This window comes from Ananas comosus, linkage group 9 (genome assembly GCF_001540865.1).
Source record: "Ananas comosus cultivar F153 linkage group 9, ASM154086v1, whole genome shotgun sequence".
Lineage (NCBI taxonomy): Eukaryota > Viridiplantae > Streptophyta > Magnoliopsida > Poales > Bromeliaceae > Ananas > Ananas comosus.
The window spans coordinates 2,779,295-2,803,871 of NC_033629.1; the positions used below are offsets into that span (position 1 = coordinate 2,779,295).

The following is a 24,577-nucleotide window of genomic DNA, read 5'->3' on the forward strand; positions in this document are numbered from 1 at the left end:
TATAAAATTTTTATCAGATTTGGATTGTTTTATATCGTTAAATTCACAAACGCATTACATCGACCATTAAAATTGTCAATTCTGAGACCTTTTGATCACTAGCCAAATAATGTCGAAAAATTATGAAATTTAGTTTTCAAATACTTTTAATAGTGTAGATCAAGTCTAACGGAGCTGATCGTCGATTTGAAAGTCGCATTATTGAAATTAATCTGGTAGCACGAAGCTCTTATATGTATATATAGAATTGAGCTCCTATGCTTTTAAAAGTACCAAGTCATTGGTACTTGTAAGTTTTTGGCCTTTGAATTAAGTAATATGCGGTTAGGATGATGTGGGCCTCCTAGGGCACCCGAAACAGTTAAATCGGACAGAACTTTTGGAGCTAAAACCGAGCCTGGCCTGTTCATCTAAAGTGGGCTCGGGCCCAAATCAAGTTTAAAAGGTTTAGCCCAAATTCGCCTGCTAAAAAAAACAGTTTGGCGGTGTTTGGTTTTCATGAAATTTTTTTAAAAAATTGTTTTGGATTTGGATTTTAGGGTTCGGGTTCCAGTTTGGGTTTCGGATTTTTGGTCGGATTCGGATTTTGAATATAGATTTTTAAAATCCGTCGGATTCGGATTCGGATTTTTGAAAATTCGTCTCGAATCCGACCGGTTGACATCCCTACAACTAAGAGAGATATATAAAATTTAGCACTTTTATTTGACTCTTTTAAATGACTTTACATAATATATAATATAATATAATAATTATGAACTTAAAATCGCATCCGCTAAAGCGCGGATACATTGTTAGTTACTATTTATGTGTTATGATAACAGGTGCTTAGTGGTTCCATCATTTTATGCCACATACCCAATAATAAAAAAGTACCAAAAAAACAAAAAGAAAAAATCTTATCTTTAAGCAAGCAAAGTCGGTGACATGGGAAAACGTGTCACACTTTTATAACCTATTTGCTTGAATCGATAAGGCACATAAACACGTAATTTAAATGTAAATTAAATTAATTATTTTTATTTAATTTGTCCAATAATTTTTAATTAATTTTAGTTTTATTTTAAATAAATAATACTACCTAAATACCCTAAAAAATTATATAAATCTTATACACTTGGCTATCCAAATATTAATATTTTCATGCTGGTTTTATTAATTTTTTATTATTAATTCAAAATAGATCTGTAAATTTTTCAGTGCAGGAGTGTAAACTTTATACTCTATAATTAATTTTTTATTATTAATTGACAAAAATTATTATTTATTTTTAGTTACTAATTTTTTATTTTTCTGAATTTATAATTCGCAGTTTATGAAAATTTAGTGCAACAATATTAGAAATAAAAATAAAATAAAATACATTAAAAAAGATATTTAACAAAAGAAGAAATAGTTATTTTATTGAAAAATATAAATAATCTATTTACCAAGTAAAGTTTTGTAAGAATAAATTAATAATTCTATTGCAGGGATTAAAAATACAACTAATCCTAAAATAAAGGCCCTTGTAAAATAGTAGTTTTTATAGATTTTTAATAATAAATAGTATAAAATATATTTAAAAAATTTATGTAAGAACAGAATAGTTTATTTTTTAAAATATAAAATTTAATAATTAAAATTTTTAGTCATAAATTTATAATTTTATTGCTTTGCATGAATATATATTATATATATATATATATATATCACATCTCTGTGAAAATAAATTAATTTATGAGAAAATTTAAATTAAATTATAAAGATGTAAATATCTCAAAAGTAAAGATGAATATAAACAAAAGTAAAATGAATTTAAAAAATAAAATAAAAATCTACTTAATACATTAGTACATGTCCTGCGACGTTTACGTACCGTCGAAACTTTTGCTTTGATTTCCTCTTTTACCCTTCTCTCCTCCCCCATACTTTCCTTCACCCGAAATGTCCTTCCCCAGTAATATTATCCAACTCCTAAGGGCATTTTAGGAACATAAACTACTATAAATGGCCTTTCGCTTGGAATTAGATCACGATCGTTATTTCGTTGAGAGAGAGAAAGAGAGAAAGAGAGAGAGAGATAGAGATCTGAGTCGAGGGATCGGACGGTAGAGGATGTTGGCGGTGTTCGATCGGACGGTGGCGAAGAGCCCCGAGGGACTGTGGGGGCCGGAGGCGGCGGAGAAGGGCGGCGCCGTCGCCGGAGGCGGCGGAGCGGCGGCGGCGGCGGCGGCGGCGGTGCAGCACTTCACGGCAACGCGGGAGGGGGCGGTGACGGTGAACTTGGGATCCTCGGGGGTCATCGCGTACTCCTCGGATATGCAAAGCCCTCTCCTCCCGAGGTAATTTCTAGGGTTTTTTTTTTTTCGTTAATCTAGGAAAAAGAAGGTAATCAGATGCGTTTTCTTCTTCTTCTTTTTTTTTTGATGTTGTAAGTGGGATTTTTCGCCATTTTTAGGTATGTTTTTGGTGGAAATTTTGGGTATTTTGGAGATGATCAAGGAATGCTTCTCTTTTTTTTTTTTTCTTTTAAGATGTAATTGAGATGATAAGAGAATTTTTTTTTTCTATTTATAAGTGTGTAGTATTTATTAAAAAAAAAAAACTTTGTCTATCCGTGACCCAGTGCCCAAACTGGTTCGACCGATCAGATCGTGACCCAAACTGGTTCGTCTCAATTCATAAGATCGGATCAGCATAAACCCGCTTTGACCTGTTCAGACCGGTAGTTCAACCAATGAGCCGGCGAATCGAACCGGTTTTATAAGAGATTTCTCTTTATTTTAAATTTTCATTTTCATAATTTGAGAAATAGCCATTAGTTTTTATATATATATATTTTAAGGGTTAATTTCATACAGGGTTACTACAAATACAGTGAATTACAAATATAATCCTACAAAATTCAACTTTTATGTGTTTTCAACTATGTCCCCTGCTGTTAGGATTTTTTAGAAAAAATTAGTTAACCATGGGTAAAATATTTAACCTTAGTTAGTTAATGAGATGAGTTGACCTTTTTATCTCTCTTTAATTAATAGTTGGGACTTTTGGAGGGACACATTTGTTATGCCAAAAATGTCATTTCACTTATAAAATAAATAGTGTTTTAACGATAACAAACTAGAGCGATATATTTGAAAAATATTAGGACTTTTATAGGGACAATATATGAAAGTTGAAATTTATAGAGATATATTTATAATTTACTATATTTGCAGAGACCTGTATAAAATTATTTTTTTAATTATATAACAACGTATAGTATACTACATCTAGGATATATATTTTTTAGTATCACATTGGTTGAATCAGTGATCCATGACCCGGAAAAAGGTACATTGTAATTAAACCTGGAAATAGAAATAGCCAGAGTAAGGACTTGTATGGGATCCATTCCTGTTCTCACACAAGATTAAGTAAGTAACATATTACTTTGCAATTAGCCAATTAATATCTGATCACCTGGTTGGGGGAAAAAATTAACTTTGGAAGGAGATAAAAGAAAATCATGGTTTTAACTCTTAAGATGGCACACAATCAGCCTTTGTATTTTCTTTTCTTTTGGATCAGGATAGGAGCATTATCTTATTTTGCTGTTTGTTGTGTTATCCATAGAGTAGAAGGATGAGTGTGTTGAAGAACATGAAGCAATCATTATTCTCCAAAAGCTTAGGTTGTCAAAAAAACGTTGTTTCTAGCTTATATATTCGACACTCTCCTTAACATCTGGATTTGAGACATTTTGATAGGTCTGAGACGTGCGCATAAATTAAATGAGAGGAAATTGATTATGTTGGGAGTCTGCAACTCAGGTCCTCATGCTCTGATATCGTATAAAGGAATGGAAAATAATCATTATTTTCTAGGGAAAACTTCAAAACCCCCCCTTGTGGTTTCAATTTTTTTCACTTTAATACCCTGTGGTTTAAAATGTATCAAGTTAGTACCCCGTGGTTTCTCACTTTATCACTTAAGTACCCTGTGGTTTAAAGTGTATCAAGTTAGTACCCTATGGTTTTGCACTTTATCACTTTAGTACCCTGTGGTTTTAATTTTGTATCAAGTTAGTACCCTATAGTTTTTTAAATCACAAGGTACTAAAGTGATAAAGTGTGAAACCACAGGGTACTAAAGTGATAAAGTGCAAAACCACAGGGTACTAGCTTGATACATTTTAAACCACAGGATACTAAAGTGATAAAGTGAAAAACCACAGGGTACTAACTTGATACACTTCAAACCATAGGGTACTAAAATGAAAAAGTGTGAAACCACAGGGGGGGTTTTTGAAGTTTTCCCTATTTTCTAAAAGCTTAAGCTGTCAGATAGCGGTTTTTTCTTAGTTTATATATTCGACGGAGAACGGTAGGAAAGTAATTAAACTTGTTCTCAAATTCTATTTGATTCGCGTCATTTCTTAGCTTCCTCCTTTCTTAATTATTGTCCTTTTTCTTTTTGCTTCTGTTTCATTCTATGTAAAGAATCATCGATTGTTGTTCGGATTTGCGCTGCTGTAGGAAAGCAACTAGTATTGCATGATTAGGAGAGACCACCCTTTAAATTGAGCCATATCTCTGTTTAAGATGTAATGTTATGGTGTAGGATTATTTCCACATCTACACTCCTAATAAGTTTTTTTTTTTTAATAAATCCTTGAGATTAATCTTGTGCATTTCTATACATGCCATTTATAAACAGTTTCATCTATGGGTTTCCCCCTACTTTTTTTTTATAATCTCACTGAGTTATCATATGTAATATGGGCTACAATTTTTTCCTTTTCCAATTTTCTCTGAACTTCTTCTATGTGCCTGTGCAGGTTATTTGCTGCTGTAGATGATATATTCTGTTTGTTCCAAGGGCACATTACGAATATTGCTCCACTGAAGCAACAGTATGGATTGAACAAAACTGCAACTGAGGTTAATATAGTAATTGAAGCTTATAGAACATTAAGGGACAGGGGACCTTATCCTGCGGACCATGTTGTGAGAGATTTTAATGGAAAATTCGCCTTCGTTCTCTTTGATGGCTCGACGAAGAATGCCTTCATTGCTGCTGTAAGTAACTCTTTGGAGTCAAAAAAAAAAACAAAACAAAACAAAATTAACTATGTAGTAAAGTGGTCGAAGGTCTTATGAATGTCATGTTTTGCACACGCCGTGTGATAATTCTTGACACAAAAGCTGAAAAACTTTGAAGACGTAGATATGCCAACAGTAATATTTTGTCAATAGTGAATGGTACCGTTAGATATATATCTCAAATCATTCATAGCTATGTACTAAATTAATTGAATGTTAATGACAGAAAGATCTAAATCACTTGTATAAAATTTCTGAAAAGGTGGCATCTTTTCTTGTTCTGTTTGTCTGCTGATTATCGCTGATAGTTTGAGCTAGCTAACGCATCTTCGGCAACTCGTTGCAGGATGCTGATGGCAGCGTGCCGCTCTTCTGGGGAACCGATTCGGAAGGCCGTCTTGTACTCTCCAATGACGAGGACGTCATGAAAAAGAGCTGTGGAAAATCCTTCGCTCAGTTCCCCAAAGGTAACGCTCAACAACAAATCAGTCTTTAGCGTGCGCTCTTTATGCTTTTCGCCCTCTTTTCGTCTTTAAAATACTCATATCCTTTTTGTTTATGATTCAATTAGGTTGCTTCTTCACGACCTCGGGGGGACTGCAGAGTTTCGAGCATCCGTTAAGCGAGGTGAAGCCCGTGCCGAGGGTCGACAGCAAAGGAGAGGTATGCGGTGCTACCTACAAGGTTGATGCCGGGACCAAGAAGGACTCGAGCATTCCCAGGGTCGGGAGTGCTGCGAATTGGGCTTCGCAGTTCTGATTTCTGATAAGCATCTTCTGACCGCACTACTAGTATGGTTTGGGATTTGATCGGCGGGCATCGATGGCGTGAATTTAACTTTCTCCTAAGATGTTGTGCGCTTTTAAGTTCCTTAAATAAAGTACCCGGCTTTGTGTTTATCTGTTGGATTTCCCCCAGAGGTAAATAAATGTTCTTTTAATTATGGCTTAAAGAGTTAGATAAGGCGGGCATCGGTGGTGTGGATTCAACTTTAACTGTTATCTGGTGTTTGTGTTTGGGTTGAATTTAAGGTCTTTTTGTTAAACAAAGCACCCGGCTTTGTTTTACTGTATCTGATTTTCCTTATTGTAAAAATATATGTTCTTGGATTGTTGTTAGAGACATGGTGTGAAGTTAATGCTAGAACTACTTTTGTTTATGTCCTAGTTTCTATTCTGGAGTAGTGTTTAGAAGAAAAAGAGTATTTGTGGCTGAAGCACATGTACACCATCTATCTTTAATGGTATTTCTGTGTGTGAAGGAAGCTGCTTTTTTATTTTTGGTAAGCACACTATTGGGGCTTTTTGGTTTGGTGTGAGTGGACTACGGGTGGAATTTAAGTTACATCACTGTCGGCGTTCGTTTTATTGGTTAAGTCAAAAAAATAATGTAACTTAAGTTTTGTCTTAGAGTACCAAATTTAAGTTTCACTACATCAATTTTCTCTATATAATAAATTATTATATATGAAAATCTAAACTCTTTGAGTTATTTTTAGAAAAAACTTTGAATATCACTTTGTGGTTTCATACTTTCTTACATTAGTATCCTATAGTTTAAAGTGTATTAATTTAGTACTCTGTGGTTTCAATTTTATCTTTTTATTATCAATTTTACTAATTTTTTTTGCTAAATCAGTGACAAAGTTAAAATCAAAGGATATTAAAATGAATATTCGATAAATCTAGATAAGGTATCTGAAGCTTTTTGTATATAATTTAACGAAATATTAATAGAAAAGCTGAAGAAACGATAAAAATGAAATCACATAACACTAACTTGATACATTTTAAACCACATGGTACTAAAATGAGAAAGTGCGAAATCAAGGGGTGGTATTTGAAGTTTATCAATGGGTTAAGATTATTTTCGAATAATAATATGAGAATTAATTATTTAATAGATTAAATTTTATGGAGGGTAAGTTTATCATTATACTTAGAAAATAACGAAATTCACTTACATTAAAATAAATAATAGAACTTGAAAAATTAATTTTACCGGCATCAAATTACACCAAAACAAACAGAAGAAGATATTGAATTCAACTTTCAAACTAATACGAGTTATATCAAAACAAACAACAAAAAAATAATCACATTTCAAAAAAATTCATATATCAGTGCACTTAAGTTACGTTGGATCTAGAAATTCGTCAAATCCAAATGCCCAATATGTGAGTGAAGTAAGCTGCAGGAAGTGCAACAAACATGAAGTTTATTTAAACTTTGTTGAACATTGTTGACTTATACATGGAGTTGGGATTTTATTGTCTTACCTGAGCTGTGATTTTTGAAAGAGGGTTTAGCAAAAGGCATTCCTTCAAAATTTTAAGAATATAACCATTTAGAGAAGTCATTGTTATTGTGATCTTGTAATGATTTTAGAGCATGTTTAGTTCAAAATGAGGAACAGAATTGAAATCAAAATGAATCGAATTGGAATGAGAAATGGAATGGTAAAATCTTCCAAGTAATTGGAACTGGAGTAGCTAGTTTTTGTTGCTATTGTTTTGTTAAGAAAGTAGTTATAATTTGAACAAATTTAGATTCACAAATTGAAATGTGATTTCAAATTCGTGTTTAGAATTTGAATTCAGAATTTAGATATTGAAAGAAAAAAATAAAAGGGCCTTTTTTCAATCGCCCTGGAACAAAGTTGACTCCCGCTTACTTAGAGAGAGTTATTATGGGGGTTCAATTCTTCTAAAATGATTTTGAAAATATTTTTAGATTTTACGCTTTCAAAAATAAAAGATATCCACCACCTCCATGTTAATAAGATAAAAGAATAATTTGTAATAAATTCTCATTACAGATTATGGGAACCAAACAATCCCAAACAGAGTGCTCGTTAATAATGCAATTTAGACTACAAAAATGTTAAGTCTCTAAATCAAGCTAGAAAAATAAAAGATAAATTTCAAATACTATCCCCGTGGTTTCGCACTTTTTTACTTTAGTATCATATAGTTTAAAGTGTATCACTTTAGTTCCTTTTGGTTTCATTTTTCTCTTTCTATTAGCATTTTCGTTGACTCTCCGTTAAATCATATACAAAAGATTTCAGATATTCCACCTATGATTTATTAAATATTTACTTTAGTATCCTATGGTCTTTCAAATTTTTTACTTTAGTAATTTGTGGTTTTAACTTTATCACTGGTGTAATAAAAAAATTAACAAAGAGAATAACAGAAAGAAAAAAGCGAAACCATGAGATACTAAAGTAATATATTTTAAACTATAAGGTATTAAAGTGAGAAAGCACGAAAATATAGGGGCGGTATTTGAAGTATTTTCAAAAATAAATATAATATTTTAAACTATAAGGTATTAAAGTACGAAAGTGCGAAACGTTAGGGTGGTATTTGATTTTTTTTCAAAAATAAATATAAAAAGTTTATTGGTGCATGTTTCAAAATTTCAAACTAGCTCTTAGTGGATTTTGGATCTAACCACCCTAAACCCATAATCGTACCCGCTTTGCAACCCACATACTCTCTCTCTCTCTCTCTCTCTCTCTCTCTCTCGTGCTCATAATTCATATCCCTCGGCCCCAAGAAAACCCTAAAAACCCCTGGGCGAAGACTCTCCTCTCCCTCGAGAGTAACCCTAACCCTTGAATCCTCGATCAGGTTCGTAACGCACTATTAGATTTTTCTCTAACATTTTAGTGGGTTGTTATATTTCTAGATCTTTGATTATGGCATTATATTTCCGAAGATGTCACTTTTATCAGTTTTGTCCGGAAAAAATCCTTTTTTTTTGGAGGCAGTAACAAAGAATCTAGGTTTTCTTGTTGTGAACTTACAATTATTTAAAAAAAGAATCATATGGATTGATATCCGTATATTTCTATTTTTTTTTTCTTTCTAAAGATGACATTTTTATCAGTTTTTTGGGCAATAATCCACTAGGTTTTGTTGTTGTGAATTTACTATTTTGTTTTTTATAAAGATTCATATGGATTGATATCAGGGTGATCTAACCTAGTTTTGAGGTTTCTGGGGATTATTATGGATTTTTTTTAATAGGACTATAATCTTCCTATTGCTCGTCCCTGGATTGATTTCTTGGATTTTGTAATATTGGTGGATCACTAAGCCTTTTTGTGTTTCTTTGAGGGAAAATAATAATAATAATAATTATAGTGCTTTTATAGAATTGTGGCTTGTTGCATTGAAGGAAAATGGCAAAGAAGCTGAACCCGCTCGTGTTTCTCGACATATCAATCGATGGAGGCCGCGCCGAGAGAATCACATTTGAGGTGTTATTTTGAATAATTTTACTGTGATATAGTATTTTTGTCCCTTCACCTTATTTTTAGCTTTGATTGTCTCTACCAAGAGTCTTAACTAGTTCTCGGTGATAACTTACAATGTTTCGTGTGTAGCTTTTCTCAGATATTGTCCCAAAAACTGCAGAGAATTTTCGAGCGCTTTGTACAGGTACTGTTTATCTACTCCTGGAGATACGGAGTTTTGGATTTGGGTCTTTATCATCTTATTTATGTGCTTGTATTTACCAATGGATTATGCTAGCAAGGGTTAACACACCTTTAAGTATGCTGTGAACATTCGACAAACAGTTTCATTTGGACTTAGAAATTTGGATGAAGAGTATATTGTGTAACTGATGAGATCTTGGTTGTCACTAAGGACCAGCAGGGCTATTTGAATATTGAGGCTTGCTCTTTAACTTGTAGAAAGTAATTACTCATGTGAAGCTCGATAAAGTTATAATAACAAAGGCATCATACTTGTATTTGTGGTAGAATTGTTTGTTTGCTTATCCAGTGGTTTTCTTATTGAACAATGCTTAACTTGATTAGCACGCCCATTGCTTGTTTTTTTTTTCCTGCAGTTGAGTTAGACTATTAATTCCTTTTTGTATAGTTTTCTATTTTCTCGTATTTTTTATATACATTTTGAATTACTATATCATATTAATGGTTTTCGACTATCCATGTAGGAGAGAAAGGAATTGGAGCATCTACACAGAAACCACTACATTTCAAGGGATCAAATTTTCATCGCATCATACAAGGATTTGTTGCCCAGGTTTGTCACTGTTCGAGTTAGCTTTGAGATACAACATTCCTTTTTAATTCTAGTTGTGAATAATTCACTGATTTTTTTTTTGTCCGTTAAAATGATTAAGGTTTTAACTTGTGTAGTAATGTGTACTACAACACAGCAATATTCATCATCAGTTAATCGCTAAAGACTTTATCTCCGAAACTTAATTAGTCGTACTCTATTCCTTAACTTCTAGTTTAGAAGGATTATTGACGAATGCTTTCTCTCTTCAGGGTGGTGATTTTTCAAAAGGAGATGGTATTGCTTCAATAATGTCCAGGCTTCTTCTTTCACTTGACTTCTTGCTGTCTATACTTTAAAAAGCTCAACATTATCTGCTATTTCCAGGAAGTGGTGGAGAGAGTATATATGGTGGAAAATTTCCAGGTCGACTGTTTCTCTATAATTATCAAAATTATCTCCTTGAAAGATTTGATTATTACATTGAAATCAATTTGTAGCAATTTCTTTTGAAGTTTTGTTATGTTTTGGTTTGTAGTTGATATATGCATATATTTCTCTTATACTGTAGATGAGAACTTCAAGCTGAAACATGATGGACCCGGTGTTCTGTCCATGGCAAATTCTGGACCAAACACTAATGGATCGCAATTCTTCATCACCTTCAGGGGAACACCACATCTTGATGGGTAGCACTTTCATTTTTCAACCTTCTTTTCCTTTTGATGCTTTGTTTCTTAAAACTTAACACTTCAACATTCCCTTGCTCATCACTTTCTAAGCAAGCTAATCAATTTGATTTTTTGGTTGTTGTTATGCTAAAAACTTTTATCGAATAATGCTTGTTCTCTACTGTTTAATCTTATCGGACTGTCTGATAGCTTAAATAAATACATCTAAATCTAGTGTAAAATTTCTGTTTCTTGGAGAAGCTTTTTATTTTTGGGCTCCCACCTGTCTCCGTTTTCTCTTTCGCTACTAATTACTTACATAAGTTGATTTATTGTTGAAGTTGTAATTTACTTTTGCAGTAAACATGTTGTTTTTGGGAAGGTGGTGAGTGGAATGGCCTTGCTAACGAAGCTAGAAGCCCAAGGTTCAGACACTGGGAAACCTCTTTGTCTTGTAAAGATCGTAGATTGTGGCGAAGTTTCTGGTAGTAAGACTCAAATTTCACGTGGAACAGAGAAAGGTAAATCTTGTTCTAGAAAGGGTAAACAGGTGTAGATGTTACATCAGCTCATTTTGTAATTGATATCTAAACTTCGAAGATTTTGATATTACTACTGAACTTTTCATTACTTATTATTTGAAAAGATCCTGTTCAACTTCAGTTACAGATTAGTAGTTTTAGTTTAAGAAGTTGAAAATATTTTGTCAAGTGATTCAGATTTTTTTCAACTTCGGTTAGAGATTAGTAGATTTAGTTTAAGAAGTTAAAAATATTTTGTCAAGTGAGTCAGAATTTGTTTTCTTCCTTGGATTAAAGAATATTATATAGTTCTCCGGAGAGGAAGTTAAACCCCGAAAAGCTGTAACATTAGGTATAAAAATCAAAATTTTTTAAAGTTTAGGTGCCAAGTTCAGAATGCTCTATAGTTCAGGTAAATTCAATACATTTTTATCTCCTAGAAGTGTGTTTGAACATTCAGTATTTTCATTCCAATTTTTAACACACTATTTTCCAGCAGAAAAGAAGCTAAATAGATCGAAGGGTAATTCTGATGATGATGAGAGAGTAAGAGGAAAAAGAGATGTAACCGATAAGAAGAAGAAAAAGAGAAGATACAAATCTTCTGATTCACATAGCTCTTATAGTTCTGATTCAGAGTCCTATTCCTCTGAGAGTAATTCGGATTCAGACTCGGATTCAGACTCATCATCAGAGACTAGCTCCTCCAGTGATCGTAGACATAAGAGGAGAAAGAAAACATCCAAAAAGGACAAGAAAAGAAAAAGGGGCCGCCGAAGAGATAAGAGACCGAGTAGACATAATAGAAGATCAAAGAGGAAGTCAAAATGGTGTGTTGTTGATTCTAGCGGACTGCATAAAAGAAAAGTATTGTACTTTGGTTTGTATTTAATAGTATGTTTGTGTGATGTGTTGCTTTCGCATAATGCACAGGAGCTCGGAGAGTTCTAGTGATTCTGAGAGCGGAAGTACCAGAAGCAGTAGCCCCGACAGTGGAGAAGCTGACCGTCCAACCAGTAAGAAATCTACATCTTTATAATGTTATATTTATGGTCGATTGATTCTTATTATATTTTGAATCAATGTTAGTATATTGTTGCTACCTTGTTGTGACTTCCTTGCTTTTGTGAGATTTTTTATTTTTTTTTTCATCACTACTACGTAATTCTCTTGCATAAAAATTCTTCAGGGTATTGATTGGAATATTGTTAAGAGTTTTTAAGTTGTGGCACTAACTTTTCTAATTGTTATATAGTTATGTCTTTAGCATACTATGTTTTTTAAGTGTCGGACCAATTTCAAGTATACGAGTAATTTTAATTCTCAATTCCATGTATATGTGTAGAAGGTCGAGATAAATCCACTTCACCGGTCTTGGAAAAAGTTGCAGCAATGGAAGAGCCAAAGAAAGATGAAAAAAGGACTACTGAGGCTACTGAATTAAATGAGGGAAAATTCCTGCAAAAAGTTGGCCATGCTCGAGAGAATAATAATGGCTTGGAAGCGAGATCTGACGAAGCTGCAAATCAACGTTCTGATTCTGAAGATAAATCGAGCAAATTCAGGTTTCATTTCTTAATTAGCACTTTACTACGGTATCCTTTGTACTTCTCTGATGCTCTCACCACTTTTCAATAGTCGATTACCAAAGGGATTAATTTGAATAACTGCAGGGAGGGCCCAAGTGGTAGTTCAAGGAGAAGCCCGGTTAGAGCTGCTGCAAATGAAAACAAGATCCGAAGAATGGACGGCCATTCAAGGAGTCCATCTAGGATTCCCTTGAATAAGGCTTCTGAGCCTGCATTAAATCGTGAACGAGATTTACGAAAAAGCCCTTCGCCCGATGGTCATCCAAAGAGAGTAAGAAAGGGACGTGGATTCACGCAGCAGTACGCTTTTGTGCGTAAATATCGGACACCGTCGCCGGAACGCTTGCCCTTTCGCTCCCGTAATTATACAGGAAGATATGAAAGAGAAGGTTATCGGAATAGGTAATTTTTACTCTTTCTCGTTCGTTAGATTGATGTTCCATTAATGCTGAGCTTAGTTTTCCTTGCCTACAGTTATGGGAGGTATCGAAATTACTCTGAGCGGTCACCGGCAAGGAGATATTATGGTGCTTCAAGGGTTAGCAGGGGTGGTAGTCCAACGAGGTCTCTCTCTCTCTCTCTCTCTCAAATTTTATTGGCTTTGTTTGATGTATGATATATTCATAACCTGCCATTACTCGCATTATTTCATTTTTTTTTAATTTCTAATTGAAGATTTTTGACTTCTTTCTATTTGTATACGAAAAGGAAAAAGGAAAAATAATAACCGAAAGCCCCCGTTGGGTATTGGTATTTATATTTTATGTGACTACTGAACAATGCCGAATTTATGTGGAGTTTGTTTTTGTTTGTAAGCTTTGCTAATCTGTTTTATTAATGGCAATCATATATTTGACCAAACTGATATTTTAGATACCGAAGGGGACGAAGCAGGAGCATTTCAACCAGCCCCATGGGCCGCCGCGGCCGAGGGAGGGACCGCAGCCCGAGCCCGAGACGTAGCCGAAGCCCGAGAGATTATCGTAGGCCCGCTATTAGCGAAAGACTCCAATCTCGTCTCGACACACAAGACATCAAGCGCCCTTCAAAAGAAAGGTCGCGATCTAGGTCAAAGAGTCGGGGTTCTTCAGCATCCCGATCTCCCATTCGGGGTTCGGTCAAAAGGGAGAATACGAGAAATCGGAGATCTCGGAGCAGTTCCAGGTCGAGTAGTCCTGCTGGAAACGCTGGTTTGGTTTCGTATGGAGATGGGAGCCCTAATGGTTAGCTATGTTTTGAGTTTGACTACCGCGAAGGTTTTGATTATCTCTCTCTATATATTGTCTTGTACTTGTGTACTGACTCAGTAAGGTAAACCTATTTTCGGTTCGGAATTTTGCTTTGTTTTATGTTTATGTTTAATGGGTTGTCCTTTTTCCCTTAGTATTGTCTTGGAATGATGTTGAAGAATGAAAAATGACATACACAATGATACAGCAGATATTGTTGTCATGAATTATGCTCATTTCTCAGTGGTATCAATTTGCTTGCAACAACATTATGCTTTTTGAGACTTTGTTCAATTCAATGTTGGAACTCAAAATTATTGTGTTTGTGGTCTTAAAAGGTATTCAAAATTATTGTGTATGTGAGTCTAAATTACTTCATATTGTTGTTACCTTCTCTAAAACTTTAGTGAGCTTGATGTGTAATAATAAAACTCTGATCTGGAAAACCTGTTTTTACTCATCTATTCCTAAAAGAGGCAATCATCATCAGGTAAATTCACATAAACCACCTCTGATATTGAGTGACACTGCAAACTAACTGAACTATTTTTGGTATAAAGAAGCTACATTCATGCTTGTAGTTCGTTTACCGCCGATGTAGTGTAGCAGCGGAACTGTGTATTGCTCTCATTCTATACATCTGCAGCTATGTTCAGCAATGAAACAAAAGATTTGCAGTAGCTCTTCTTTGGTTGTTTGGTTTTATGAAGTGTTCCTGGAGACAAAAAAAGTTTGTGCTTACATGAACAAACAAACAGCAACAGCACCAAACAAGGAATGCAGTTTTGAATTTCTTCAAGCAAATACATCTTCGCCGCCACCGAAATGACCAACAAGTTCTGTTTCAGGATAGTAAAAGCACAAGGGGGAAAATACAAGGAAATCTAAATCCAAGCAACACAGCGAAACAAGACTAATTACGATATTATTACAAAAGAGCCTGATTATTACAAAAGATCCTAAAACACGAGTACATTCGTAGTTTGATCATCATCAACATTTCCTGATCTTCCCTGCATTCGTCTCCTCCTCTCAGATGGGCATGCCTTTCGGCGTAATCTGGTCTTTTATCCACATGTAAATCGGCACTAGCACGAAGTACGTCGCTGCGATGCTGCCCAAGACGAAGCGCAGCAGGAAGGAGAACGGATTCACGGGCCTCTCAACGTCCTCAGCCTTCGGACCAAGCTACAAAAAGATTAAACCGAACAGTTTAGGTGATTTCCAACAAATTTAACAACACAAGAAAATGAAAAGGAAAATCAGTAACAGATGTAGAATTTTTCGTTGGTTTACTGGTGTTTAGTGCCGACATCATCATTTGCTATTGAGGGTCTGCAAAGACTAGGAACATTGAGAAACATTAACTGCATTTCCTTGCACTTGAATTCAGGTTAGGAAGAACTAATCCATGAGTCATGGCAAATAATCAATAAAGGACGAACTTTGGCGGCGATTTTACTCGGTTATGACCGAAAGTCAATTTTGTCACTTTTGTGGAATTGAGCAGCGAAACAGTGAACGAAAGTCTAATCTCACTGTTCATCCCCACTCCGTCAAACCAAACCAGGAAACTCGTGACTTACGACGAATGGTCCAAACTTACGAAACAAACGTGCCCTTATAACCAATAAAACTATGGCTTCTAGAGTTCCCCGCTCAACTTGCAGATTATTACACTAACGAGGCATTCGTTTCATTGATTTGTAAACTATCCTTGGATGAAATGCATGCCATTTGTTTCATCGATTCGTAACATCCGTAATAAGCCTTAATTCCAGACACATAGGCATCTCATATTACCATGGGAGGGGGGATTTTCTCATTCCAATACCTGATGGAAATTAGTTCTTCACGGAAATACACCATTCCTCAATAGCAAGAACTCGACTTAAAAGAGTAAACGATAAAATACTTTGCATTTGGTAATGTTACAAACTCAAAAAAGTTAATCCAAACACCTCCTACAAAGTTTGAGCAATGTGAATATGTGATGAACTTTTCTTTTTGGGAAAACTTCAAAAACCCCCCCTGTGGTTTCGTGCATTCTCACTTTGCTACCCTGTGGTTTAAAACGTATCAATTTGCCCCCTTGTGGTTTCGTTTTTATCTTTTTGTTATCAATTTTATTATTATTATTTTTTAAAATCAGTGACAAAGTTAAAATTAAAGGATACTAAAGTGACTATTCGATAAATATAGATGGTTATCTGAAGTTTCTTGTATATAATTTAACGAAATATTAACGAAAAAGCTTCCGAAAAGATAAAAATGAAACCACAGGGGGGTAAATTGATACGTTTTAAACCACAGGGTAGCAAAGTGAGAATGCACGAAACCACAGGGGGGGTTTTTGAAGTTTTCCCTTTCTTTTTTAATACCCTTGGTACGACAAACAGGAAAACCTACAAACTAGAATAAGTTTGACACCACTAAAAGAATAAACCTACACTATCCTTGCATGAAGTATACACAAAGTCAAACATCAAACCAGAAACCACAATATACTCATCAAAATGATACACAGCGTAAGCAAAGAAAGGCATTTATTTTACTCATACCTGGCTCATGAGCCACTCGAGAAACCGTAGACCACCAAATCAAATCATGTTTACTCGTATTTCAAAAATAACCAACATGGCTTCAAAAGTAGCCGAGCCTTGATTTGAGGCTTTAGCTTGTCTCATTCCTAAGCCAAGTGAATTTCAACTCGACGTTCAGCTGAGCCAAGCCAAACCATTTATTTATTGATATGCTAACTTTTTACTCAACTCTTAACTAGCATAACACTGGAAATTCTTGAAAATAACAACACACATAAGTAGATACCTAACAGACCAACAGGTGGCCGCAATTTGTCGATAGTGAATATATCTATAAGACGGTAGGCGCTAGAGATAAAAAGCGATCCAAGAATTTTATCAAGTCTATAAGAACTACAAAAAGTGGAATATGATTTCAGATCCAGCTAAACAAAATTCAGTTGTTCTATGTCCAATTGTTTTTCACTATGTCTGTTTTTTGCAAACAGAAATACGCGTACCCCTCTTAGATCACGTCAGATCGAAAGAGTCCTGGAAATCGAGTTGTTTAAGTTGATTAACTTCTTTGCTAATCCTTAGAAAAGAAAACATTTAGCCAAAAATAAACGGGAATACCTGCAAAGGAGAATCTCCGGGTTGCCTTTTCACGCCGGTCACAGAGCAACCCATGATAAGCCCGTGCCGACGAACACCGCGGTACCATTTCGGGCCAATCCTTTTCAATTGAACATCCTTGAACCCGGCGTTCTTGAACCACTCGATGTACTCTTCCTCCTTAGGAAAGAGCATCCACATGTCGGCGAAAAAGCGCGAGAGCCAGAACGTCGGGTAGACGGGCCCAATCACGCAGGCAACTCCGCCTTGCCTCAGAACCCTGTATGCTTCCCTTATACCGCGTTGCGGCTCGGGCCAATACTCGATACTGGAGAGAGAAAGAACAGCAACAATATTAGAACAAAGAGAAGAGAAGAAGAATTTTAGGTGAAGTACCAACATATTCGAATCTAATGGGTCAAGGCATTACTTTTGAGGCCTAAAAATATCAAAATCGGCACAAAAAACATAAAATATTCATCATTTCTTTTGACCTTTCGCAAACTAAGGAAACATGAATAGAGAAAACTGACAACATGGTGTGTAGACATTCTAAATTACAAATAAACTCTACTGCGTCGAGCTTCTGAATGAATTTAAAGAACACAAATTTGATGAACAATGCAATATCTTTTACTTCCAAAATCCAAGGCCTAGATCTCAAATCTTTTCACTTCTAAAAGTATCCATCTTATGAAATCCCATAGTTTGTTAATTCGCGAATTATTGGAAATCTGAATAAAACGGTCTGAATAAAACGGTCCGTATGCAATTTATTCTCCAAAAATTCGGAATAATATGCGAATTTTTGGGTTAGATTTATTATTCGCGAATAATTCACGTATGTCGAACTATTCAGCCAAAAAAACGCGCAATTTTTTTGGATAAAATTCCTTTCCAAATTATTGCCGAATTATTCGCGAATTATTGAAAAATTTTATGAACTTCTGAAATATGTGGATCATAAAAAAGATGAAGATGGAGACGACAATAAAGTTTGCTATTACTTTTTTTACTTAATCTACTTTATTTTGTAGCTCTCTTTTTTATATCCTTAAGAATTTATAACTATGTATGCGAGTAGCATAAATCTAGAAAAAAAAGCTTAGTTTAATAGCCGAATTTTTGATCCCGAATTATTAATTGGTTAACGTATAATTTCTGTATAAATCGCATATCCGAATAATTGGCGAATCCCTTTTTTAAGCCGTATTTTTTCAACGAATTTAAAACTTAAGATATGAATTTTATTCGAATTACATCCGTACCGAATTTTTGCCGAATTCGAATTACCTAACTATGTTATGAATATCAGCTGCTGAAACTGGATATACAAAATCCTATCATAAACTTTTGCGAACTCGAAATATACGATATCTCGATCAAACGGTCCGAGCAATACCTTCCGGCGGAAATGTACCGATCGAAGGAATCGGTCGGGAACGGGAGATCCTCGGCGTCCCCCTCCATTATAGTGCACTCCTTGAGCGGCTCCTTTTGCCGCGCCTTGGCGAGCTGATGCGGGGATTGGTCGATGATGGTGACGTTCTTCGGATCGACGTGCTTAACGATCCCCAGAGTGGTGAACCCGGTCCCACCACCCACATCCACAACCTTCAACCTAGGACTATACAGATCAGCAGGTTTCAGAGCCTCATCCCTCATATCCTCAGTCCAGTGCCCAGGGTTTATGACATGGTCATAAACAATGGAGAGGAATCTGTAGAACCAAAACGCCTCCTTTTTGTGTTGTATGAACCTGGGTTGAGATGCAGGCCTGGAAGAGGAGAGGCTACATTTGGGTGCCACAAATTTAGCATCTTTTCTCAGATTGAAGGGGGTTAAGCCCATCTTGGAGAGGGGTTTCCCATGGAGAGTGGAGTTCATGGAGCCCAAACCATGGGGGCTCCTCATCCCGGTGAGCTTGAGCCCCTCAGCGCCATTGAGCATGGAAGAAGCCATGGGAGGAGCAAAAGAGAGGTGCCCCACTTCTCCAAGAAGCGATTTTTACACTAAAGGAGCAGTTTTTCTGCGCATAACCAGATCAAAACCCCAAAACCAAGCTGAAAAAAGAAGCGCTTTTTATTAGAGTTCTATGAATCAAATGCACAAGAAGGAGAGACAAAACCCCCTTTTTTTTTTCTTTTTGCTTGAAACTCTTTCTCTCCTCTTCCTCGGTGGAAAAAGGAGAGATTTTTTTAGAGAGAAAAAGGAAAAGAGGGGGAAAAAGTGCTTTTTTGAGGAGGAAGTGCTTACCAATTTGGGATTTTGACGAGAGAAGCAGAAGCAGAAGCAGAAGCAGAAGCAGAAGCTCTCTTTCTCCACAGAAATTTTCGCTGTTTCAGATTAGGAGTGAGCTGTCGGAGTAAGATGTAGTAGTGCAGTTGTTGGAGGGTAAAAATGTATGCAGATCCCTAACCTATAGCAAATTCTGAAAAGGAGACCTCAACTTTTGTTTTTGGGTTTTTTTGCATTTGGCCCCCTCATATTTTTCTTTTTACAAATAGGCCCATCAAATTTATAATTGTAAATTTGGCTCTATCCCCGCGCCATTTAAGGTGGAGCGGTGTTAAGTTGAACACGATTAATCATTCACCATGTTCAAACACGGTGAATGGTTCATCGTGTTCTATACTTATATTCCCCTTCTTTTCCTTTTCAATACTTATATTTTTTTCGTAATATATATATATATATATTTTTAAATACGGTGAATCATTCACCGTGTTTGAACACGATGAATGGTTCACCGTATTTCGTACTTATATATTTCTTATATTTATTTGCAATATATATATTTGTATTTTACCCAAACACGGTGAATCATTCACCGTGTTTAGACACAGTGAATGGTTCACCGTGTTCAACTTAACAAACTGACTGGGACCGGCCCAAGCTCTGCTGACGTGACGTCTGCGTGACAGGACTACGACCATTTTTATAAATATAAATTTGCTGGGATTAATTTTAAAATAAATTTTTTTGTAAGAAGCTAAATGCAAAAAAAACCCTTTGTTTTCTTATTTGAGTTTTTCTTAACTCAGTGTCTTTAATAGTTTAATTGTTAATTAGTCCAGATTTATTTATTAAAGAAATAAAAAATAAATTTGATATTTAGACTAAAATTACTTAAATCTAAATAATTAAACAAAAAGTGGAGAGGCTTTTGTCACAATGGCCTATAGGCAAGGGGGTCTCCAACATTTTTACCCTTGTTTGAGGGACCAAAGGAGAGATTTTTCTCACTTTTTTTTTTTTTGCGTTTTAATTAATTTCTCTGCGAATAATGGCCACAATTTTTTGTTGCAATTTAATTCCGAGTCCGTGACTCTGAGGATGATCCCCACCGTTCAATTATTTGGGGCTGTTGAATTGTGAATGGATTTAACTTTTTTTTTATTACCAACTTATTAAGTCATTTAAAGATTGTTAAAAATTAATATCTTTTTTTGTTAATAGACTATTAATTATTCCTATATAATTAACGTGTGATAATAAAAATATTTTTTAATCTTTGATGATCTAATATTTCTATTACTTAAAATTATAATAATTTTTTCACATTACTGACACTTTTTACGTGTACGTCTATCCAACTTGAATAGAGTAAAATAGCACAACAATAAAAACGATCTATAACGACATTTTTAAATATAGGTACATGTCAAAAAAGTGCTGCTAGCTAAAATTACTGACACTTTTAAAAAATGTTGCTATATGTGGGGTCGCTAGGTATATAGTGACAGTTAAAAAAGTATCGCTATAACCTAAAAGAGTGATGCTATTTTACAAACACTTATTTAAGCATTTAGTAACCGTCGAAACTCTATCTCGTTGGCTGCGGCGGCGGAGGACGACAGGAAAGACTCTTCGTCTACAATTTCAGTGGATTGAGTGAAGAGAGAAGAAAAGATGGTAATTGATTTTTCTTTTTTTTTTTTCTTTTCTGTTTGTAATCGGACCAAATGAACTGGATATGGTGGATTGAGTAGAATAATCTTTTATTTTTGGTTCGATTGGGTTTTATATTTAGGCATTAGTAGATGTTTTTTTAAGTTTTAATATAAATGGGACACTTACTTAAAAGTGTCTCAAATATGTGTCCCTATAATCTAATTCTGTTGTAGTATAGTAATAATGTAAATATTTTTAATAAAAAATATAAAATATTAACAAAATATTACAAGCAAATGTACAGCAACAAACGTACAATACTATCAAATTTCAAAGCTTCACTAACATTATTACATTGAATTTTAATTTTTTTAAAAAAATATATTTCTTAATCAAGATCCAAAATTTACAAGTACCGCTGATTTGTACAGCTCCCAGAATGATCACGCACGTAACTCTCCTTTGTGAGCATGCATGCACGCATACACGCACGTGTCATATAATCGGCAGCGGCACAACCTCCGGCGGTGGAGGCGGCGCCACGTCGGGGGGCTTCGGAGGATCGAGCTCAGGCGGGCTCGGCCGGGGGTCGGGGATCTCCGGCTTTGGTGGCGAGGGGATTGGCGGCCGCGGGTAGTCGGGGCCGGGCCACGGCTCGAATTCCGGCGGCGGCCGTTCGATCTCAGGCAGCTCCCCCGGCGAGTACGGCCGGTCGGGGTTCGGCGGCGGAGGCTGCCACTCCGGCGGCAGCGGCGGCGGATCGTAATTGGCGTGGATCGACAAATTCCAAGGGCAGCCGCAGCGGCGGCGGTGAAGGGAATTCATGCGTTTTGGATACGATGGTGAAAACGACGACGGCGTTGCCGGGAGGCAGCAGAAGTGGTGGTACAGTGGGATTGAGGATTTAATCAGATTTGTAGTTATAGTAGTAGTAGTAGGCATTGTTGGTGTCTTAAGAGGGAGGGATAAAAAGAGTACCATGCATATACGAGGAATTGGAGAGATTTGTATAGAGTGAGAGGGAGAGGATTATTATTGTTATTATTATACATTATTATTATGCATAATTAATATAACGTAGGAGGACACATGTATAGGAAGAGATGCATGCATTTGCCACGTGTGGAATGGTGTCACGTGTTTGTTGTCCCCGGTGACACGTGTGGTGGTAAAAGAGGAGCTTACTACATGTGGGGGCTTTCGTGTAGTGCGGACACTGGACACTTGGACAAGTGGTGAAGAGTATCTTTAACCTTGGGATTGGAATATGCGGTGCATGATCATGATCGTTATCTTTCTACAACTTCATCCGAAAGAATTTAACATCGTACGTGTGCAATATTATAAAATTTCAATACTTCACTAAGATTATTACATTTCAGTCTTTTCTAAAATAATACATTTCTTAATCAAGAATCCAAATATATATATATATATATATATATATANNCTCTCTCTCTCTCTCTCTCTCTCTCTCTCTCTCTATATATATATATATATAGTAGGGCTGCTGTGCTCTCAGGAGTACGGAGGCCTCCGTGCTCCTGAGCCGTTTGTGATGATGGAGTTTCCGAATCGATGATCGGCTCCGTTAAACTTGATCTAGCGTATTTGAAGTTTCTAGAAAATAATTTTTGCGATTTTTCGATATCATTTACCTAGCAATCGAAATAATTCAAAATCAATAATTTTTAACGGCTGAAAATAAAAATTTTATAAAAAGTAATGATATAGCACTAAAATTTTCGATCACAAATTGATCTTATTGTAAATAGTATAAAGAATTTTGTATTAAACTTTCATCTGATTTGAATACTTCTATACCGTTAAACTTGAAAACGGTAGATATCAACCATTAAAAATTATGAATTTTGAATCCTTTCGATCACTAGGTAAATGATATCAAAAAATTGCAAAAATTATTTTCTAAAAACTTCAAATGCGCTAGATCAAGTCTAACGGAGCCGATCGTCGATTCGAAAATTCTATCATCGAAAACGGCTCAGGAGCACAAAGGCCTCCGTGCTCCTGAGAGCACAACAGCCCTGCTCTCTCTCTCTATATATATATATAGGGAGAGAGAGAGAGAGAGAGAGAGAGAGAGAGAGAGAGAGAGAGAGTCCGGCTACTATACTATTAATAGCACGAAGCACTTGGTGCTACCAAGTTTTCTGCCGTTAGATCTGCCATTTTGATCATTTTCACTCGTTAGATCATACTATTTAACCAACCACCCACTCAACCTTAGAGTGCTCACATCATCCTAACAGCATATTTATTAATCCAATGGTCAAAAACTTACAAGCACCAACGACTTAGTACTTTTAAAAATATTGGAGCTCAATTATATATATAGACAGAGAGTATGAAAAATATAGATCGTGCAATAAAAATAGAAAAATGATTCAATCGTTGATACGTCCCGTTGCGTGAAGATGAATAGATCTTGATTATCTATATTTATTTGTGATGAAAGAGGAGAGAGGAACGAAAAATGAAAAATATGAGTGAGAATTAAAGTTAAAGTGTGGGAAGAAAATACTTAATTTATGAATTTTATACTTTTAATACTTATTTGAAAAGTAAAGATATTTTGAAATTAAATAGAAAAATATTTTTATCACACCCATTATTTGTTAAAGAAAACTTCCGTATTCATTCCTAACGGTTGCTATTCTTATTCTTATACTTATATTTGAAATTTTACGTTTATAGATTTTACACTTCCGCGCATATTTTAATACTTATTTGAAACGAAAAGATATTTTGAAATTAAATAGAAAAATATTTTTTTCACACTCGTTATCTATTATAGAAAACTTACAAAACTTACGTATTTATTCTCAACAATTCCTATTCTTATTCTTATCCTTATATTTGGAATTTCTGTTATAGAAAACTTACGTATTTATTCCCAACGGTTTTTATTCTTATTCTTATCCTTATATTTAGAATTTCAAACTTACGTTTTCATTTCCAACGGTTTCTATTCTGATTCTTATCTTTATATTTGAAATTTTACGTAAGGAACGAGGAATCAAATTTTTTTTCCTCCAAAAACTGAGTCTGTCGACAAACGGAAATTTGAAATACGTGCTTATATATATATATATATATATATATAGAGAGAGAGAGAGAGAGAGAGAGAGAGAGAGAGTTGAGCTAGAATACTCTCAAAAGCACCAAGGGGTGGTGCTTTTGAGTTTTTAACCATTGGATGAAGAGATGTAGAGTTGAGATGAGGTGGTAGGTGGAATAGTGTTTGATCCAAGTGGTATTAGTAATTAAGGAGTAGATCCAATGGCTAGAAACTTAGAAGTACCAAGGAGTTGGTGCTTCTAAAAGTATTCTAGCTCAATTATATATATATAGTGCTAGTCTTCTATACTATCTATAGTAGTGGGGCTCCGGTACTATAGTCCCGTT

At 35.2% G+C, this 24,577-nt stretch overlaps 3 protein-coding genes across 5 annotated transcripts; 2 read left to right on the plus strand and 1 right to left on the minus strand.

The window, feature by feature from the left end:
• Window positions 2,021–6,235, plus strand: LOC109715695 (stem-specific protein TSJT1). Its single transcript, XM_020240816.1, has 4 exons — window positions 2,021–2,324; window positions 4,805–5,045; window positions 5,416–5,536; window positions 5,641–6,235. The coding sequence occupies exons 1-4, from the start codon at window positions 2,098–2,100 to the stop codon at window positions 5,826–5,828; spliced, it is 777 nt and encodes a 258-aa protein (XP_020096405.1). The 5' UTR covers window positions 2,021–2,097; the 3' UTR covers window positions 5,829–6,235.
• On the plus strand, window positions 8,596–14,387 carry LOC109714868 (peptidyl-prolyl cis-trans isomerase CYP63-like). 3 transcript variants are annotated; one of them, XM_020239588.1, is made up of 14 exons: window positions 8,596–8,706; window positions 9,234–9,338; window positions 9,465–9,519; window positions 10,043–10,131; window positions 10,383–10,407; window positions 10,498–10,536; window positions 10,682–10,799; window positions 11,142–11,302; window positions 11,799–12,132; window positions 12,236–12,318; window positions 12,648–12,867; window positions 12,976–13,293; window positions 13,366–13,455; window positions 13,765–14,387. In XM_020239588.1, the coding sequence occupies exons 2-14, from the start codon at window positions 9,261–9,263 to the stop codon at window positions 14,117–14,119; spliced, it is 1,965 nt and encodes a 654-aa protein (XP_020095177.1). In that variant the 5' UTR covers window positions 8,596–8,706; window positions 9,234–9,260; the 3' UTR covers window positions 14,120–14,387. The 3 variants fall into 3 exon arrangements, with proteins under 3 accessions (XP_020095177.1, XP_020095179.1, XP_020095178.1); XM_020239590.1 differs by having other exon boundaries at window positions 11,802–12,132; XM_020239589.1 differs by having other exon boundaries at window positions 9,257–9,338.
• Window positions 14,878–19,664, minus strand: LOC109714869 (2-methyl-6-phytyl-1,4-hydroquinone methyltransferase 1, chloroplastic). Its single transcript, XM_020239591.1, has 4 exons — window positions 19,514–19,664; window positions 18,660–19,320; window positions 17,279–17,585; window positions 14,878–15,308 (listed from the first exon to the last, which is right to left on the minus strand). Exons 2-4 carry the CDS (start codon window positions 19,217–19,219, stop codon window positions 15,153–15,155), a joined length of 1,023 nt encoding a protein of 340 aa, XP_020095180.1. The 5' UTR covers window positions 19,220–19,320; window positions 19,514–19,664; the 3' UTR covers window positions 14,878–15,152.

Coding starts and splice junctions, on each gene's coding strand:
- LOC109715695 (XM_020240816.1), top strand. CDS start 2,098: ATGTTGGCGGTGTTCGATCGGACGGTGGCGAAGAGCCCCGAGGGACTG. Junction 2,325..4,804: donor CAAAGCCCTCTCCTCCCGAG/GTAATTTCTAGG, acceptor GTGCCTGTGCAG/GTTATTTGCTGCTGTAGATG. Junction 5,046..5,415: donor AGAATGCCTTCATTGCTGCT/GTAAGTAACTCT, acceptor AACTCGTTGCAG/GATGCTGATGGCAGCGTGCC.
- LOC109714868 (XM_020239588.1), top strand. CDS start 9,261: ATGGCAAAGAAGCTGAACCCGCTCGTGTTTCTCGACATATCAATCGAT. Junction 10,408..10,497: donor TGATTTTTCAAAAGGAGATG/GTATTGCTTCAA, acceptor TGCTATTTCCAG/GAAGTGGTGGAGAGAGTATA. Junction 10,800..11,141: donor GGAACACCACATCTTGATGG/GTAGCACTTTCA, acceptor TTACTTTTGCAG/TAAACATGTTGTTTTTGGGA.
- LOC109714869 (XM_020239591.1), bottom strand. CDS start 19,219: ATGGCTTCTTCCATGCTCAATGGCGCTGAGGGGCTCAAGCTCACCGGG. Junction 17,586..18,659: donor CGGTACATTTCCGCCGGAAG/GTATTGCTCGGA, acceptor TTCTCTCTCCAG/TATCGAGTATTGGCCCGAGC. Junction 15,309..17,278: donor CCGGAGATTCTCCTTTGCAG/GTATTCCCGTTT, acceptor ATCTTTTTGTAG/CTTGGTCCGAAGGCTGAGGA.